Source organism: Nicotiana tabacum, chromosome 3 (assembly GCF_000715075.1).
Source record: "Nicotiana tabacum cultivar K326 chromosome 3, ASM71507v2, whole genome shotgun sequence".
NCBI classification, from domain to species: Eukaryota; Viridiplantae; Streptophyta; class Magnoliopsida; order Solanales; family Solanaceae; genus Nicotiana; species Nicotiana tabacum.
In genome coordinates, this window is record NC_134082.1 from 202,383,951 (window position 1) to 202,404,074 (window position 20,124).

The following is a 20,124-nucleotide window of genomic DNA, read 5'->3' on the forward strand; positions in this document are numbered from 1 at the left end:
TAGCGGCAATAAATGGTGTCTTTACCAACAATTGGTAAAATTGCCGCTAAAATCTTTAGCGACGCTAGATACAACGGCAAAACATAAATAGCTGGTAATGGTATTAGCGGTAATTATTATTGTCGCTAAAAGGAAAATAAATTTCCTCTAAAGATCATTTTTGTTGTAGTGGATGTTCAAAGATCAACTCGGTAAAACAATAGAAGTCTACATCGACGACATGCTGGTTAAGTCAAAAAGGAAGGAATAACATATCGGTCACCTAAAGGAAATCTTCGACATTCTAAGACGGTACGACATGAAACTAAACCCCGAAAAATGTGCCTTTGACGTAACCTCGGGTAAGTTCCTCGATTTCCTGGTATCACAAAGAGGCATCGAGGTTAACCCAGATCAGATTAAGGCCATCGAAGGAATACCCAAAACACTAACCAGCAAAAAGCAGGTACAGAAATTAACAGGACGGATAGACGCCCTGTCGAGATTCATCTCGCGGTCATAAGATAGATGCCATAAAATTTTTAATGTATCAAGGAAGGACAATGGGCCTGTGGAATTCAAAATATGTCAACGCCCTGAGAAAACTGAAAGCATACTTGTCCTCACCACCATTACTCTCCAAGGCAGATCCAGGCGAGTGCCTCCTAGTCTACCTAGTTGTCTCCGAAGTTGCGATGAAGTTCTAATCCGAGAAAGCAAAGGTACGCAATCCCCAATTTACTATGTCAGCAAAACCTTAATCGACGTTGAAACAAGGTACCCCCACCTTGAAAAACTGGCTCTAGCACTAGTCATAGCTTCACAAAAGCTTAGACCATACTTTCAGTGCCATCCCATAAAGGTGGTGACAACCTTTCCTCTCAAGAGCATCCTGCACAAACACGAATTATCGGGTAGGTTGGCCAAATGGGCCATATAATTGAGCGAGCACGATATAACATATCAACCACGAACTGCAATAAAGTTACAAGTGCTCGCCGATCTCGTCGCCGACTTCAGTGCAAAAATATCATCCGAAGTCAAGCAAGAAGCGCTCTGCACTTCACCTGAAAGACCCGACCTCTGGGTCCTCTACACCGACGGCGTGTCCAACGCGTCGGGATCCAGACTAGGACTCGTACTCAAAGTCCCAATGGGTGAAGTAATTTGTCAATCTATACGATGCCCCGAAATGACTAACAATGAGGCCGAGTATGAGGCCGTAATTGCAGGACTGAAATTGGCCCTCAAGTATGGTGCTCGACGAGTCATCCTCCGCTGCGACTCTCAACTTGTCGTAAACCAAGTTACTGGGACTTTCCAGGTTAAGGAGCAGAGGTTGCAGAAATACCAAACCAAAATCCACAAGTTGCTGCTAGAATTCGACGAATGCCGACTCGACCAAATACCGCGAGCACAAAACATCGAAGCAGACAGTCTCGCCAAGCTGGTGGCAGCAACTATAAATATCACCAAGGAGAACGTGGTCACTCTCCTCCACTCATCAATAGACCAAGTCGAGGTACATGCTATAAATTTAACTTAGGACTGGCGCAATCGCGTCATATCATATCTACATGAAGGAACACTCCAAAAGATAAAAAAAAAAGCCAAAAAACTCCAAATACAAGCGGCCAGGTATAGCCTCATAAACCATGACCTTTACAAAAAGACGTTCGGTGGTCCTTTGGCCAAATGCCTTGGCCCAAGTCAGACAAGGCGGGTGCTCGAAAAGGTACAAGAAGGCCACTGCGATGCCCATACAGGCAACCGGGCCCTCGTTAGATGTATTATCCGTGCAGGATACTACTGGCCCACTATGAAAAAAGAGGTCGCGGATTACGTCAAAAAATGTGAGCAGTGCTAGAAATACACCCCTATGACACATAAGGAGGGAGAACTCCTGCATCCCGTCACTTCTCCATGGCCGTTTATAAAATGGGGGATGGATATCGTCGGACCCCTCCCAGCAGGTGAGGTAAGATACGCTTCCTTTAGGTTTTAACTGATTATTTTTCTAAATAGGTGGAAGCAGGTGCATTCGCTCAAATACATGAACAAGAAGTCATCGCATTCATCTGGAAAAACATCATATGCCGCTTCGGCATCCCCAAAGAAATCAGTTGCGACAACAGACCCCAGTTCATCGAGAAAAAAACAACTGAGTTCTTTGAGAAATGGCACATCAAGCCGATACTCTCCACTCCATATCACCCTGCCAAAAACGGCCAAATGGAATCATCCAATAAAACAATATTGAACATATTAAAGAAAAAGCTCGAGGATGCCAAAGGGCTATGGCCGGAACTACTACCAGAGGTGTTATGGGCCTACCGCACAATGCCGAAAACCAGCACGGGTGAGACGCCGTATTCACTAGTCTACGGCACTGACGCAGTTATACCCATTAAAGTCAAGGAACCTAACTTGAGATACTCCAATGAGAGTGGACCAAGAAACGACGAAAGCATATTACAGGACCTGGACGAGGTTGAAGAACGAAGGGATATGGCTCACGTAAGGAAGATAGCCCAAAAACAACAAGCAGAAAGGTACTATAACAAGAAGGCCAAAGTACGACCACTCAGAGTCTGGGATTACGTCCTTAAAGCCAAGACACAAACAACGAAGGACCCAAATGAAGGGAAATTGGGAACAAACTGGGATGGGCCATATAAAATCACAGCTGCAACAAACAAATGAGCATTCCAATTAGAGACAATGGAAGGAAAACTACTACAAAATAACTGGAATGTCGCCCACCTCAAGTACTTCCACTTCTAAAAGGGGACGTCGCCCAAGTCGTAATCTTTTTCCCTCACCCGGGTTTGTCCCTATCGAGTTTTCTTGGGGAGGTTTTTAATGAGGAGACAAGGGGGACGTCTCGAGGTTCGAAGTATTGTTCATTGCCCTGCCTACTGATGGCATCTCCAGGCCGAGCAATGAAGGGACTAGATATAAAGAATCTCCATTGTATGCACAAAATCGACATGTACTGCCATTGTATGTATGAAGTCGACATGTATCTCCGACATATAAATAAAATCACTCTATTATGTATGTGAAATCAACACGCATTTCCAAGGTATGAATAAAAATTGGCACATATGACACTCCAGCAAATGAAATAGAATGCCATACTCATGGCGGGATACTACTTCGGCACCAGCTCGAAAGTAACATCCCAATGGCTAAGGCCATCGTCGAAGAAAAGAGTTAAATTTCACTCGAACCACGATGGTATACTACTTCTGCACCAGCTCAAAAGTAACATCCCAATGGCTAAGTCCACCATCGAAGAAAAGATTTTGATTTCACTCGAACCACGACGGGATACAACTTCGGCACCAGCTCGAAAGTAACATCCCAATGGCTAAGGCCATCATTGAAGAAAAGAGTTTAATTTCACTCGAACCACGACGGGATACTACTTCGGCACCAGCTCGAAAGTAACATCCCAATGGCTAAGGCCATCGTCGAAGAAAAGAGTTCGATTTCACTCGAACCACGACGGGATACTACTTCGGCACCAACTCAGAAGTAACATCCAAATGGCTAAGGCCATCGCTGAAGAAAAGAGTTCGATTTTGCTCGAACCACGACGGGATACTTCTTTGACACCAGCTAGAAAGTAACATATCAATGGCTAAGGCCGTCGTCGAAGAAAAGAGTTTGATTTCACTCGAACTAAGACGGGATACTACTTCGGCGCCAGCTTGAAAGTAACATCCCTACGACCAAGGTCGTTGCTAACGAAAAGAGTTCAATTAAAATCACAACACGGCGGGTTTAACATTTCAACAAAGATTCAGAATAACATGACTGTGGCAAAAGCCATCGATGAATAAACCAAAAAAAAGGGAAACAACAACTTAGAGGTACACGACCAAAAGAATTTCCATTTCAGCAAATATATTACAAGTACTTGTTTTACAAAGGGCTCAAAGATTCCCTCACAAAAATGGCGAAGCAAAAGTAAATACAACCGAATACTAAGCCATATTATTCCCTATGGTATACACCTCATAGTACCAAGAGTCTGAGGCAAGTTTGTCTGCATCATCAGAATTAATATCATCCCTGCCAGGCTTGATGGGGTCATACCTGCATGCCTCACGAGCTGCACGGGCCTTGGCACGCACATCTTGAAGCTCTATCTTAGCGCCCTCCCCTCGATATAAAGAGCCTTATACACATCGAGTCGGGCTTCAGCGTGAACCCACAACTTATACAAATGACGAGGCACGACAGTATCAGACGAAATATGTGATGTAGAGGGTTGCGACTGATATCACATGCCCTCCATTATCAAGGAAGCCACTTATTCATTCAACGTGGACAATTCTGCCTCCAAATCATGAATACGACTCTCAAGTCCCGCTACCTTAAGTGTGGACGCCTCTACATCCTTGTCCCGTTCCAATCTACAAACATGGAGGGCGTCTCCTAAAGCCGCTACCTCAGAGACGGCAGTCACCCTCTCCCTTTCAGCGTGGGCCAATCCATCAACATTTGCTCTCAATTCACACTTAAGGTCAACGACCTCCGCCGCCTTCATATCCAGTTCAGCAGTTAAATTGGCCACCTTTGCTTGGAGGTCGGCATTTTTGGTCATCACTCCCTTATTTAGCTCAAGCTCATCTTCCCTAACCTTAAGGACTGCCTCAAGCTCACTACAACGAGCAATGGCCTTCATAAGGTCCTCATCTCGCTCTTTCAATTCCTTAACCTTACACGCCAATTGATCCTCCCTATGCTTGAGCCCATCGCGGAACAGTTGGAAGTCGCGATCCCGAGTAAAGATGTCAGGCATCGCACGATGTTTGGTGCGATATTCTTGATATTTAGAAGACATCTTTCCATAGACGTTCGTCCTTCTCCTTTCCCGTCGCTCGCGCTCAATCTTTATGATGAGTGTCTAATATGAAAAACAAAGTTAAAACAAAAAGATGGGCCAAGAACAGTAAAACAAATTCAACGACGGAAAGAAAAGAAAGACATTTACCCATAGAGCCATGCTAGAAATGCTCCGTGACAACTCCGCGTCACTCATCGCTCTAAGTGCCTCGCTCTTAGGAGCAGCAGATAAAGGGGCAAAAACGGACACCACCTGATCGCAGTTCGACAACAAGTCGTAGTCCCCGGGGACGACTATGTGTCTATTAGAACCCTTCGTTCTAACCTCTACGCGAGTGTGAAGCTCCAAAAATTCTCAAACATCCTCTGGGTCGACGTCTGAACCCGAGTCGTAAACCTCGACGCGTAGTCCCCCTCCGACAGTAGATGACGCGCCACCCTTAGCGGAGCACACACCCTACTCCTTGGTAGATTCCTTCTGTCCGAGGAGACCTCCCCTCCAAAATAGTGTCCATCATAAATGCGGGCACAGGTGCCATCTCCGACGCACCCATCCTACTCCTACCAATATTAATGACCACGTCTTTTTCGAGCTCTACCCTCTTATGTTTTCTCAACGAAGGATCATCCCCATTAGAAGACTCATCCAAGAGGTGATAGACCGATAAAGAGGAAATCTCTTCCCTCACAACCATATCCTGAGAGGAGTCTCTCGCCTGCACTAGCTGAGCACGATCCTCTCGAACAGACTCCTCCAAAGTAAATTGCATTCCCGCCAAGGCGACGGACTGGCGAAATGTAGGGACTGGATCCATCCGTCTAGAAGCTCCACGACTTATCTTCACAAAGAGTCATATCAATAGATAATGGAAAACAACCAAAAAGCGGCGTGGGGGAAATGCTTACCAGATGAGACCTTCGACCCAAAACGTTTCACAAAAGCGGGCCAGTCTCGAGTCTCCACTGTGTGAAGCAATAAACGGGCTACCTAGTCCTTTATACCGGCAATGGGACAGGGTGTATGCCCCACAGCTGCAAAAGAAAGCCACAGATAAATATCAAGTCGAATAATAAACAAAAAAGAGAGAGTAAACAGGTTACGACACCTACGATTATTATTCCACCACTCCAGGAAGCCAGCAGGATCCGACACAATGTGTTCTGTTCTGATAAAGAAATACTTATGCCAAAATTTACGGCTCGCCCGGTCGTCAGTTCCGACCACCAGCCCTCTGGTTCCACGGTGCCTCAAATGTACCATAGTACCCCTATGAAAACTATGGGAAAACAAGTGCAAGAGGTGATGAATGTCGACTTCGCACCCCGTCAACTCCGCATATTTTGTCAACACCAAGAATATTTTATACGTGTAAGGAGAAAGTTGCGCCAAGAAAACCTTATAAAACCAACAGAATTCCTCTGCCAAGGGGAGAAGAGGGAGAGAATGACCAATCACAAAGGGGTATTCATAAAAAGCACAATACCCCGGTCTATGGACCTCTACAAAGTCCCTCCCTGCCGGAACCATCTCGATATGAGGGGGATGTTGTATTTAGTGCGGAGGGTATCTATATGGGCCTTCTCAGTTTTAGATACTATCGAAGTGGGAGTACGAGCAGGTTCTTTAAGAAAGTCCCTTCGAGACATGGGGTGTCTCGGTAGTAGCTCATCCACGGTGGGAAAACTATCCCCTTCCTCTACCGTCATGTCCTCACCACCGGAAGGGAGCGCCATGGATAACGGGGTGGCGTCAAAAATCCCCTCACGAGATCAATGTGTTCTAGGAATATCTATGGCGGAAGATGTGTTAATAAAATAGAAAACCCCAAGAACGGCGAACGAAAGAGAGAAAGCAAAGAAATCGCAAAAGCAAAAGCTGAAGATATGAAAAGGAATAACCAAAGAAGAAATGGCCAAGAGTTTTTGAAAAAAACACCCTTCACCTATTTATAGGATTGTGTAGAGCCAGAATCGAAGCGGAAGGCTGGAAATGGCACCAAAATCGAAGCGACAAACCATCAGTCTCTGTCTTGAAAAGGCGGGTAATGATGACGTACATGGAAGTGACGTCATTTCCTAATAAGACACACCACCCAGGATATCGTGAAGCACAATAACCTTCCATTGTTAGCTAAACCATTACGATTCGTAAGCCAAATTTCTCCGCAGGTATGGGCAATGTTCGCTTATCAAGGACTGCAGCAAGTTGCAACCTCGACAAGCGGAGGGACTAACTGTATAGGTCCAAATTTGGACGACCACGACCACTAACGAGTACGGCGAGGGACGAGGCCCTTATGATGCAGCATCCTTTGGTCATTGTAAAGGGTGATGACTGACAGCGGTTAGCGAACGCACAACATTTGCAGTAGTGTAGGCATAGTAGGAGACAATAGGAATATCTTTTTCGAATATTCTTTATGTTATACCTTTTTAGGGTTCAAGAGGGAATTGCCCCTTATAAATAGAGGGGAAAGACTTTGTAAAAGGGGGTGAATACCAAAAAGACAACTTTGCTTCCTATAGATCTGAAATCCATTTGTCATCTTTTATCTCAGTCAATTGTATTCATTGTTAGATTCTTCTACTTTTGAAGTTACTCACATTACGAGTAATCATTTGGTTCCAACATACTAGGAAACATCATTCATCTTGTATTTTTCTCTTGTATCATTTAATCTAGGTTTAATGTTAGATTAATAAACGCGGGGTGAGAACAACAAGTTGTCTACCTTATTGATGCAGCGAAAACTGTTGAACTTACCACCAATGGAATTGCCCCAAATCGTATTCTGAATCTCCAGGAAACAGAGCTTGTGTTCACGATCTAAATACTTTTTTCGCAGTGTGTTTTCTTGAGGGAGAATAACTTCAAGTCTTCTACCTTTCTCTGTTGAAGAAGAAAGATATATATGAAGGAGAGAGAGGAGCTTCAAGAGAGGAAAAAACTGCTCGTTCACATTCAATCCCACGTTCCCCTTCTCTCTCTAACGTGCAACAGTTTTTATTTTATTTTATCTGTGTTGTAACCTCCCTAGGTAACCTTTTTAGGTTTTATCTCCTTTAAATGGGTAGGGTCAGTCCATATGGGCGACCCGCAACCCAAACCCAATATCCAACATCTCCCACTTTGCACATGATGGGCTAGACCCAAACTAGTGCCATGTGTATAACACACTTAATTCATAATGGTAAATAGATCGTGCGACCTGCGAGCATTAAGCGCTATAATATTCTTACACCCTTTAAGGTTGTTTAATAGCTCTATGTAGAAATCCAATAACATGCGGGAAAGGATTCACTACTACCATGAGGATCTTATTATTAGTCGTCTTCCCTTTCTACTCGAATCTTTTCATTCCAAATCAACTGCTTTTCTAGACATGCACTGCATTACCGAATCACTCATGGCTATTAGTGACATGCTAAAGTAGCAACACTGATTGGCACTTCAAGATACAGTAAAAGGTCAAAGGGTATTCTAATAAAAGTTGATATAACTTCTTTGGGATCTCACACAATGAAGAAGTAGGGATTCATTCTTCCATTATCCCATGGTCGATAGCACACGTGGTATGAAACACATGTTACAGTGTTCTTACCTTATATTGGCGCGCGTGCCTAATTCTTTTAATCGTCCAACACCGTATAGATCTTGGTCTAGAAGCCTCCAAATGTCTAACTCGAGTTTCTCACTTCAATAATCCTCAAACCATCTTCTTAGAGAAACATCCATCTGTTTTACACAACAAGTCATAATCAAATAGTGAAATTTGTAAGTCTGATTAGTTATCAAGACCGACCTCTACAAGTAAATATAACCTCACATTATCCAAGGTTCCATAAGGTCTCATCTCTTCACGATTCTTAGCGTAAGAGGTGATTGCTCGTGTGAGAGAGCCAATCTCGCGACTTGTTCGACACACTTTATCAACAAAACATCATCATATACATACGAGATATAAGCATAATTCAAGAGTCAAATATTGATGAGCGTATTATAATACTTAAATCATTTTACAATACATAAATATGTTCATATCCTTCGCAAACCTAGAGCCATAAAAATTTTCTTAAACAGGTCTCTAGATATCGCCTTTGTAAAAGGATCAGCTATCATGCTTCGCATAGGAATGTACTGTAAATTTATCTCTCCACTTGCTACCATGTCTCTTACAAAATTATACTTGATGTCAATGTGTTTGGTCTTGCTGTGATACTTAGGATCTTTTATATATGCAATAGCCGCTTGACTATCACAGTATAGAGTCATCGGACCCTGAGAGTTCTTTGTAATATCCAAATGCTCAAAGAATCTCTTCAACCAAACAACTTCTTGTACTGCAGACGCACAAGCCACGAACTCAGGTTTCATTGTTGAAAGGGTTGTATAGGTTTGTTTCTTACTTTTCCATGATATAGCACCACCATTAAGTAAGAAGGCATAACCGGATGTTGACTTTCTATGATTCTGATTAGCAGCCCAATCAGCATTTGTATCTTCTCAAGTATAAATCATTTCCACTATAACATAGTGAATAATCTGCAGTTCCCTTCAGGTATCTGAAAATTCTCTTCACAGTTTTCCAATGATCTCTTCCAGGATTGGATTGATACCTGCTAATCAGACCTACAGCATAACAAATGTCTGGGCGAGTACACATCATAGCGTACATCAAGCTCCCGACAACACTTGAATACGAAACTCGATACATGTCTTCCTTTTCATTTTTAGTCTTGGGACACATTTCAAGGCTTAAATAACCCATTTGTTCCCGATGGCTCTACGCCCAGGCGAAATATCAACTAGATTCTAGGCTTTGTTGGTTTTCATGGACTCTAATTCTTATTTCATTGCTTTCATCCACTCATCTTTTCCAGGGCTCGATAAAGCCTCGGTCAAAAACTTTGGCTCATCCATTTCTGTGGGAGATACCAAAAAAATATAATCTTCAATTTCATAAGTACGTTTGGGTATATTTTTCCTGTAGTTGAAATCCAGGTTCTTCAGAAAGATTTCGGGATTGAGAGTTCCCACTCCCACTCCCACTAGGATCAAGAATAAGATATTGATCAATTTGATTATCAACTGTATCAGAAGACACTTGCTGACTATTTGAGTTCAATATTTCATAAAGAGGCTCTCCATTCTTTACCTCGCCCCTCTTTGGAAAATTATTTTCCAAAAAAGTAACATCTCGTGATTCAATCTCAGTAACACTTTCATCCTCTAATTTACCAAAGAACACATACCCTTTGGAGTGTTCTGAATATCTTATAAAGATATATTTCTTGCCTTTTGGACCTAATTTACCAAACTTACTAAAAGAATTTTTTACATATGCAGCACAGCCCCAAGGTTGTAAATCTTTTAAGTTTCATTTATAACCAGTCCATAGCTCATAAGGAGTGGAAGAAACTGATTTAGAAGGCGCTTTGTTCAATATATAAGTTGTAGTCAATAACGCATCTCCCCAAAAGGAGATATGTAAATTTGCTTGCGTCATCATGGACCTTATCATGTCCAGTAGTGTTCTATTCCTCCTTTCTTATACACCATTTTGTTGAGGTGTATATGGAATAGTTAACTGTCTGGTGATTCCCTTTTCATTACACAATCCTTCAAATTCTTTTGAAAGATATTCACGCCCTCTATCGGTTCTTAAGGTCTTAATCCTTTTGTCTAATTGATTCTCAACTTCATTCACATATTTCTTAAAGCATTCAAGTGGTTCAAATTTATGAGAGATCAGATAGACATAACCAAAGTGTGTGAAATCATCAATGAACATAATGAAATATAAAGCACCATACCTAGCCCTCACATTCATTGGACCACAGATATCAGAATGGATTAATTGTAATGGAAAATGAGCTCTCTTAGCCTTTCCAAATGGTTTACGTGTAATCTTTCCGGCAAGAAAATTTTCACAAGTGGGCATTTCAATTTTAGAGAAAAGACCTAGATGTCCTTCCATAGCCAATCTATTCATTCGATCCTGCCCTATGTGACCTAATCTTGCATGCCATGTAATAACATCAACATCATTGTTACTAGAATAACATGCCATAACACAACGGTCAACATAATAGTTATACGTAGAATGATTACAATCTAACACAATAAAACCATCATAACGATGTCCAAAATCATAAAAAAAACATTGTCTTGAGTAATTCTAAGACCACTGCAACAAAAGTTTAAATTGAAATCTAAATCTAGAAGAATAGATACAGATACTATGTTTCGTCGAATCTCTGGAACATATAGGATGTCATGCAACATCAAAGATCGGCCACCACACATGTCCATTCTGCAAGTGCCTATCCATTTGACTTCAAGCTTAGCATTATTTCCCACATATACATGCTTTGATCCAGGTGGAACTCGACGAAACTCTATAAACGCTTCTTTATCGCGGCTCACATGGTCGATGGCCCCTGAGTCTACAATCCACACAAGATAAGATTCAGTTAGTAAAATAGTGCTAGAAACATATATAGCACTAAGAGATGCGTTTTGAAATGCTACCTTTTTCGGCTCAGTGCACTCACGAGCAAAATGCCCTGGAACTTGGCAATTGTAACCCTTCATCTTGCTCTTGTCTTTCTTCTTGTAGAACCATTTTCCTTTCTTGGAATTTGGCTTGTTTCATTTCTTGGAGGGTCCTTCTCCGGTCTCCTTACCCTTTCCGTCATTTTTCCAGTTTCTCTTACGCTTGAAGCTTGATCTCTTTGTACCACTTGATCTTGCCACAAAGGCATTAGGTACAACTTTAGCAGCACCAAGCCACTCGTCTTCAAGCTCCACATGATGGGCAACATCAACAAAAGTTTTGATGCTATTATTGTGGGTCAAGTTAACCTTCAAATGTTCCCAATTATTAGGAAGAGACCGAATCACTGCCTGAACCTGCTGCTCATCAGAGAGAACATGGCCATCACTTTTAGGTTGAGCAATCATATTTGACATTACCCTTAGATGTTGCTTGACACTATGATCATGACGCTTTTTGTACGTGTCAAACTTGATTGTCAGTTGTCGAAGGCGAGTCATAGTCGTACCCCCATATGCCTCTTTTAAATGTGCCCACTTGGCTTGAGCAGTAGGATATTGCTCACATTGAGATCATCAGCAACTGAACTTACAATGATTCCACGTGCAGTGGAATCTTTCTTTTTCCAAACATTGTAAGTTTCCAGATCCCTCATGTGTTGGGCAGTGTTACCCTCCTCTGGGTGACTCGTTACATGGTTAATACTTTCAAGAGCATCTTGTTCTTCGAGTACATACCACATCTTACGACTCCAGATATTGTAATTTTCACCATTTAGTTTGTCACCCTTGTTCAAGTCAGCAATGATACTTTTGGATGCCATGTCTGTTATTAGAGACAATATTACAAGTTTAACTCATCAATATGTACCTCAGTTAATTTTAGCATGTGATTACACACTCAAGAAAATTAATTATAATATTAATTCCACATTTAGTATAGAATCGAACGGTCACTATGTTTCCATTCATCATCTATATCTAAATATGTTTAATTAATATTAAAATCACTTCTTAGTGTGTACATATATTAAGTCTTGATAATAGGCTATATAGATGATATTTACACCTTCATATTACCATGCTTTATTGTTGTTTTATAGGTAAATTGATAACAAAATGCTCAAAATGGTGTTCTTTTGCTTCGTAGGGAATATTCTAAGTGAGGAAGCACTACGGAGTGTTTTAGAAGCAATAATGTAAAGAAAACGCTCAATCAAGAAATACCCGAGCACAAAGAAGAAAAAAAATAGACTGAGTAAATTCCACCGCGACTGCGGTGGAACCGTGGCAGACCAAGTATTCGAGGCAGAATGTTCAGCGTTCACCGCGGTTGAGTCGCGGTCTTGCCGCGACCGCGGTGAACTGTTCACGTGCCAGAAAGTTTGGGGACCAAAGTGTAAATTGGGAAAAACTTGTTCCAAACCCTTATAAAATTTAGAAGCACGCCTAAGATATGTTTAAGCTTGTTTTTAGACTACTTTGAAGGCAAGAACAAGTGTGAGAAGATCAACCAAATATTAGAGTTTTTCTATCTCCTTTTATTTTCTTGCAATTACCCATTATGAATAAGTTAGTAGTTTTATCTTGTTTTGTCATGAGTAGCTAATTTCCTAGTCTAGGGTTTTGATGGAACCTATTGAAGGATGAAATTCTTGTTATGTTAATATAATTTCTTCAGTTTAAATTTCTATTTGTTCAACTTCGTGCATATTGTAGTTAATTGACAGGATCCTCAATTAGTTGTGCCTATTTAGTGTGCATAACTTAGGAGAGAGTGTATATTTAGGTAATTGTTGAACAACACCACTCCCAAAGTATATGAGGGATCAATAACTGAGGGTTAAAGGCAGGATTAAGGATAACAAAGCGTTGGGTGTAATCTAAAGTGAGCTATAATAAACAAAGCCAGCTAGCGTAACTCGGGAGAGTGCGTCTAGTAAATTGTTGTGATTACTCGGGAGAGATTTACGGTAATAAGAGTACTCATGATTGATAGAGATTATCGGGTGAATCTATGTGAAACATAACCGAAAGCGATTCCGTCAATAGGGGAAATCATAGCCTTAGGACCTTCTCTTAATTGTTTACAACTCAATCATAGTTAGTTTTCAATTGCTTATTTACATTCATTCGTAGTTAGTAGAAATACCCACAATTGTCATTTACAACGTTTGGGAAGTTGATTCCGTGGAATTTAGTAAGTCTAACGAGAGTAATTGATAGGTTAATTCCTTGTGGGTTCGACTCTGGGCTAAATACTCAGATTATATTTTCAACGTCCGCGTGTCCTTTTTATAAGGCATAGTTGGGCGTGATCAAATTTTGGCACCGTTGCCGGAGAATTAACAGTGTTATCAATTACAATTAAAAGAAGTAAAAAAATTCTTAGTGTAGTGAGTTTTCTCTATACCCAATCTTTACATTGAAATTTTAACGTTTGTTGACTTGGTTGTACAGGTGCATGCCTAGAAACTCATCGAGAACTGGTGAAGTACTTGAAGCATTATCAGATCTCGAGAGAGTTTTCAAGGCCTTGAATCGGGCCAACCGGAAACACAAACATCAAACAACTGAACAGTTCGAACCAGACATAGGGGATCACGAAGTAGACCTAACTGTACCAATAGCGCCAGTGGAACCTCTTGTGCCAGAGGCTGCTCTCTATGACTGGGCACAACCCACAGCTGAAAATCTGGCCACAACGATTTTAGTCCCGCAGATACAGCCTGAATCATTCCAAATCACGAACAACATGTTGCACTTGTTGCAAAACAAGGGAATATTTTCGGGGACACAAGTCGAAGATCCTCAACAACACTTGACGAATTTCCTGTCAATCTGCAAAACCCAAAGGCAACCCAACGTAACTCCGGAAGCAATCAAGATGTTATTGTTTCCATTCTCAGTGAAAGGAGCTGCCCAGACCTGGCTAAACTCACTCCCCATTAATTCCATAACAACTTGGGAGGAGTTAGTCAAGCAATTCGTGAACAAGTTCCACCCACCCAACAAGACTGCTCAACAAATTGATGAAATTTTGAGTTTCAAACAGAGACCAATGGAGACACTGCATGAAACATGGGAACGATTCAAAGGGATGCTGGTTATATGTCTGCACCATGGTATTCCAGATCTGATATTGGGACAGCGGTTTTACATGGGATTGTTAGATAGCGTGAAGAACATTGTTGATGCTTCAGTTGGTAGAGCATTTTTTAGCAAAACATGGAGAGAAGGCCAAAGTTTGCTTGACAAGATGGCACAGAATTTGGGATGGACAACCAGGAATGCACCTATCACTCCAGTGGTTCACTCAGTGCCCTTAGATCCATCCAACTCTATGGCTAAAAATATGGCCACCTTATTGACACAGATGAGTATCCTCACCAAAAAGGTGGAAGAGCCAGGGCAGAAGCAGCAGGTACACATCGTAGATACTACCAATGGGGGATTGTGCACATCTTGCATTAGTCAGCCAATTGGTAACCAGTGGAATACAGAACATGACCACCATCACTACCCTGAAGACATGAACTATGTGTCTAATTATGGAGGCTAGAGACAGGGTGGTCAGAATTGGGGCCAGCAAAATCAGTCGTACAGGCCAGTCCAGCCACAGTTCAACAATGGGAACATGGGAGGTATGAGACCTCCTAACAATATGGCACCTTACCCAAGGCCACAGGGATATAATAATCAAAATCAGCAGCATGGGTATCATCTTCCTCAGCAACAACATGGTGGACGACAGGAAGATGGGTTTGCTAGACTTGAGGCAATGATGCAGCAGGTTATTGGGTCTAATGCAAAAATTAGTGAAAGAGTAGATGCACATGATTCATCTATCAAGAATATTGAAGTGCAGATGGGCTAAATTTTGATGTCTCTAAAAAATCGTCCATATGGGACATTACCTGTAGACACTCAAATAAACCCAAAAGATCAAGGCCTGAAGCAGCTGATGGCAGTAAGTCTACGGAATGGAAGAGATTTAGACGTAGAGCAAGAGAGGGCTCGAGAAAGTAGACAGGCTGAGACACTCATACTAGTGCCCATTAAGCTAGATGAGTTAACGAGACTAAAAAAGGTGACAGTCCAGCCTGCCCAGGAAGAACATAACATTCAGATTGAGACTGAGAAAGAAGCTGAGACAGCCCAGGAACAAGTAGTTGAGGTGGCAGCTGATAAAGAGCAATCCCAAATTATTGGGAAGAAGAGACCTCCCGCATCATTCCCTCATAGGCTGGCCAAGTACCAAAAAGAGGAGCAATACAAGAAATTCTTGGAGATGCTGAAAGAAATCTAGGTAAATATCCCATTGATAGATGCTTTGAAAGAGATATCTGGGTATGCAAAAATGATGAAGGACTTGATGTCCCGAAAATTCGATTTACAAGACCTGGGCATAGTGACTCTTACTCAGACCTGTAGTGCAGTGGTGACTAGACCAATTGCTGAGAAGCTGTCTGATCCGGGGAGTTTCACAATTCCCTGCACCATTGGTAATTTTGCTTTTGCTAAGGCACTTTGTGATCTAGGGGCTAGCATAAATCTTATGCCCTTGGCGATTTATAAGAGGCTGGGGATTGGAAGAGCTAGACCCACTTCCATGTTATTGCAGTTGGCTGACATGACTATAAAAAGACCATCTGATATCCTGGATGATGTGTTGATTCAGGTAGGGAAATTTATGTTCCCTACAACTTTTGTGATCTTAGACTGCAAGGTGGATAAAGAAATTCCCATAATTTTGGGAAGGCTGTTCTTAGCCACTGGGAGAGCTCTCATTGATTGTGAGACTGGGGAGCTCAAGATGAGATTGAATGATAAAGAGATAACATTCAATGTGCAAAAATCTATGAGGCGACCAAGTGAATTCGCCAATTGCTCTCTTATTGATGTCGTGGATGTAATTGTAGAAACTGATGATGAGATGCTAACTATTGAGGACCATCTTACTGCATGTCTGATAAATTTAGATGAGGTGAATGGAGAAGAATTGGCAAAATGGGTATTGGCGTTAGAGGGCAGAAGGTTCTGGGATAGAACTCTTGAATTTGAGCCCTTGCACTTAGAAAATAGAGAAACTCCTCCAGCCAAGCCATCCATTGAAGAACCACCAAAGTTGGAATTGAAGCCACTGCCCGCGCATCTCAGGTATGAGTTCCTTGGACCTGACTCCACATTACCTGTTATTATCTCATCTAGTTTGTTAGATGTACAGGCACAATAACTCTTACAGGTACTCAAGGAGTGTAAGACTGCCTTTGGGTGGACCATGGTAGACATCAAAGGGATTAGCCCCACCTACTGTATGTATAAGATTCTGTTAGAAGAGGGACACAAACCTTCCAGGGAACATCAAAGAAGGTTGAACCCTAATATGAAGGAAGTGATGAAGAAAGAAGTGATAAAGTGGCTAGATGCGGGAATCATTTTTCCAATCTTTGACAGCAACTGGGTTAGCCCAGTGCAATGTGTACCTAAGAAGGGTGGCATGACGGTGATCAAAAATGATAACAATGAACTGATCTCAACACGAACCGTCACGGGCTGGAGAATTTGCCTGAACTACAGAAAGTTAAATCTAGCCACCCGGAAAGACCACTTCCCACTTCCTTTCATTGATCAGATGCTAGACAGATTGGCAGGGAGGTCACACTTCTATTTTCTGGATGGGTACTCAGAGTACAATCAAATATCCATTGCACTAGAGGATAGAGAGAAGACCTCTTTCACTTGCCCATATGGCATTTATGCCTTTCGGAGGATGCCCTTTGGCCTATGCAATGCACCCGCCACATTCCAAAGGTGCATGATGGTCATATTCACTGACATGGTGGAGGACATAATAGAGGTATTCATGGATGATTTCTCAGTGGTGGGGAACTCATTTTATGAGTGCCTTATCAATCTGACTCGTGTGCTGAAACGGTGTATTGAGACTAACCTGGTTCTTAAATGGGAGAAGAGTCATTTCATGGTACAAGAGCGAATAGTCTTGGGGAATCGGGTGTCAAGTAAAGGAATTGAGGTGGATCGTGCTAAAGTTGACGTGATAGCAAAGCTGCCACCTCCAACTTCAGTCAAGGCAATCAGGAGCTTCCTCGGGCATGCTGGTTTTTACCGGAGATTCATAAGAGACTTCTCAAGAATTGCCATTGTTAGAAAAAGATAACCCCTTCTTATTTTCTGATGATTGCAGGGTAGCATTCGAGGAGTTGAAAAAGAGGCTAGTTACAGCACCCATCATTGTTGCCCTCGACTAGGAGCAACCATTCGAACTCATGTATGATGCCAGTGACTACGCAGTGGGGGCAGTGCTGGGATAGCAGAAAGACAAGCTAATGCATCCAATCTACTACGCTAGTAGAACTCTGAGTGGAGCCCAGTTGAACTACACTGTGACTAAGAAGGAGATGTTGGTTGTGGTGTTTTCTTTCGACAAATTCAGATCATACCTAATTGTCTCTAAGGTAATTGTATACACTGATCATGCAGCTCTCAGGTACTTGATTAAGAAGAAGGAGTCTATGTTGCGCCTTATTCGTTGGATGTTGCTACTGCAAGAATTTGACCTCGAAATTCGTGGCTGTAAGGGCACAAAAAACCAAGTCGCTGACCATCTATCACGACTTGAGAGAGCTGAAAACTCAGTTGAGGTTGAGGATATTCTGGAAACCTTTCCAGACGAGCAGCTGCTCGCTACTAGTCTTGAGAAAGTGCCATGGTATGCAAACTTTGCAAATTACCTGGCCAGCGGTATAGTTCCCTATGACCTTTCCTCTGTACAAAAGAAAATGTTTTATCGTGACTGTCGCATGTATTATTGGGATGAACCTTACCTGTTTCGAATTTGTGTTGACAATATGATCTGTAGGTGCGTCCCCGAGTTAGAACAATCTTCTGTTTTGCAGGCATGTCATGCATCAGCATATGGAGGGCATTTTGAAGGAGTCAGGACAGCTGCGAAAGTGCTAGAGGGCGGGTTCTTTTGGCCAACAGTGTTTAAAGATGCGCACCAATGGGTGAAGGGTTATAATGAATATCAGCGAACCTGGAACATTTCTCGTCGCCATGAGATGCCCATGAACCCGATTCAAGAGGTGGAAGTTTTTGATGTTTGGGGGATTGACTTCATGGGACCTTTCGTCAGCTCCTTTGGCAATAAGTACATACTTGTTGCTGTGGATTACGTGTTCGAATGGGTAGAAGCTGCAGCGTTGCCCACTAATGATGCAAGAGTGGTGGTGGGATTTTTGAAGAAGAACATATTCACCCGTGTTGGGACTCCGAGAGGTATTATCAGTGACAGAGGCACCCACTTCTGTAATCGAGCCTTCGAGAAGTTGCTAGCAAAGTATGATGTACGCCACAAGGTGGCTACCCCTTATCACCCGCAGACTAGCGGAAAGGTTGAAGTGTCCAACAGAGAGATAAAGAGTATGCTAACCAAGACTGTGAACGCCACAAGAACTGATTGGGCAAAAAAGCTAGATGAGACACTCTAGGCTTATAAAATTGCTTTTAAAACACCAATTGGTATGTCAACATATAAGTTGGTGTTTGGAAAGGCCTGCCACTTGCCAGTGGAACTTGAACATAAAGCTTGGTTGGCACTAAAATAGTTGAACCTAGACATAGAGGTTGCGGGCACAACGAGAATCACTGAATTGCATGAGTTTGACGAGTTCCGACATCTTGCTTTGAGAGCACAAGGTTGTACAAGGAAATAATGAAGAGGTTGCATGACGAGAACATTGTTGAGCGACATTTCAAACCCGGGGACATGGTATTGCTCTATAACTCAAGATTACGGTTGTTCCTTGGTAAGCTTAAGTCACAATAGTCTGGTCTAATTCGAGTGGTAGAAGTATTCCATTAAAGACTGTGGAGATTGCCTCGGAGAAAGACTCTCACACATTTAGAGTCAATGGGCAGAGATTGAAGCTATATGTAGGAATGAGTGAACCAAAAGAAGTGACAGAGATCCACCTAATAAAACCTCAGAGGTCGAGCAAACCGTAAATGTGCTTATCTGTGTTGTGTCGTGACGTTAAATCAGGCGCTGCGTGCGAGGCAACCCACGAATATGGTTGTTAGTGTTTTCTTATGAAACTTACTATTAAAAAAACTGGGCAGCACCGCGACCGCGGAAGAACTGTGGCAATACCGCGGTGAGAGGCAAACATTCTGCCTCGCATCGTCCAACCCACCGCGACCGCGATGGGACCATGGTAGAACCACGGTGAGATGTAAACATTCTACCTTGAATTATTTCATCCACCGCGGCCGCGGTAGGACTGCGGTCGACCGCGGTGGACACCAAGTACGTTTATTTTTTTCTTTTTTCCTTTCTTTTTTTCTTTCCCTCCTCTTATATGTTATATTTCTTAACCCCCCCCCCCCCCAATCAAACAACCCAAACACCCGCCCCATACCCCTACTTCTCAATCACTCTTTCTCTCTAAGCCCTAAATCCCCAAAATCCCTCTCTTCCCCTTCTTCTCCTTCACTCACACCACTCCCCCATCTCCATTCCTCTCACTCCTTCTTCCATTAAGGTATGCAACTCACCTCCCCCTATCTTTTCTTTTTGTATTGTGTGTAGTTATATGCTAGACTAGTGTTTCTAATTGTTAGTAATATTTTGGTAGATTTTTGTTAGTTTTCTTCTTGTTTTCTTTTGAAATTCGTTTTTATACTTATTGGCGAAGGGGATGTGTGAA

The 20,124-nt window shown here is 42.2% G+C and overlaps 1 protein-coding gene across 1 annotated transcript; it reads left to right on the forward strand.

Annotated features, from left to right (window-relative positions):
• The first annotated feature begins 2,319 nt into the window (after positions 1 to 2,319).
• On the forward strand, positions 2,320 to 2,682 carry LOC142178613 (uncharacterized). Its single transcript, XM_075248479.1, has one exon. The coding sequence runs from the start codon at positions 2,320 to 2,322 to the stop codon at positions 2,680 to 2,682; it is 363 nt and encodes a 120-aa protein (XP_075104580.1).
• The last annotated feature ends 17,442 nt before the right edge of the window (positions 2,683 to 20,124 follow it).

Excerpts from the sequence above, each read along its gene's own strand:
- LOC142178613 (XM_075248479.1), top strand. The coding sequence starts at position 2,320 with ATGCCGAAAACCAGCACGGGTGAGACGCCGTATTCACTAGTCTACGGC.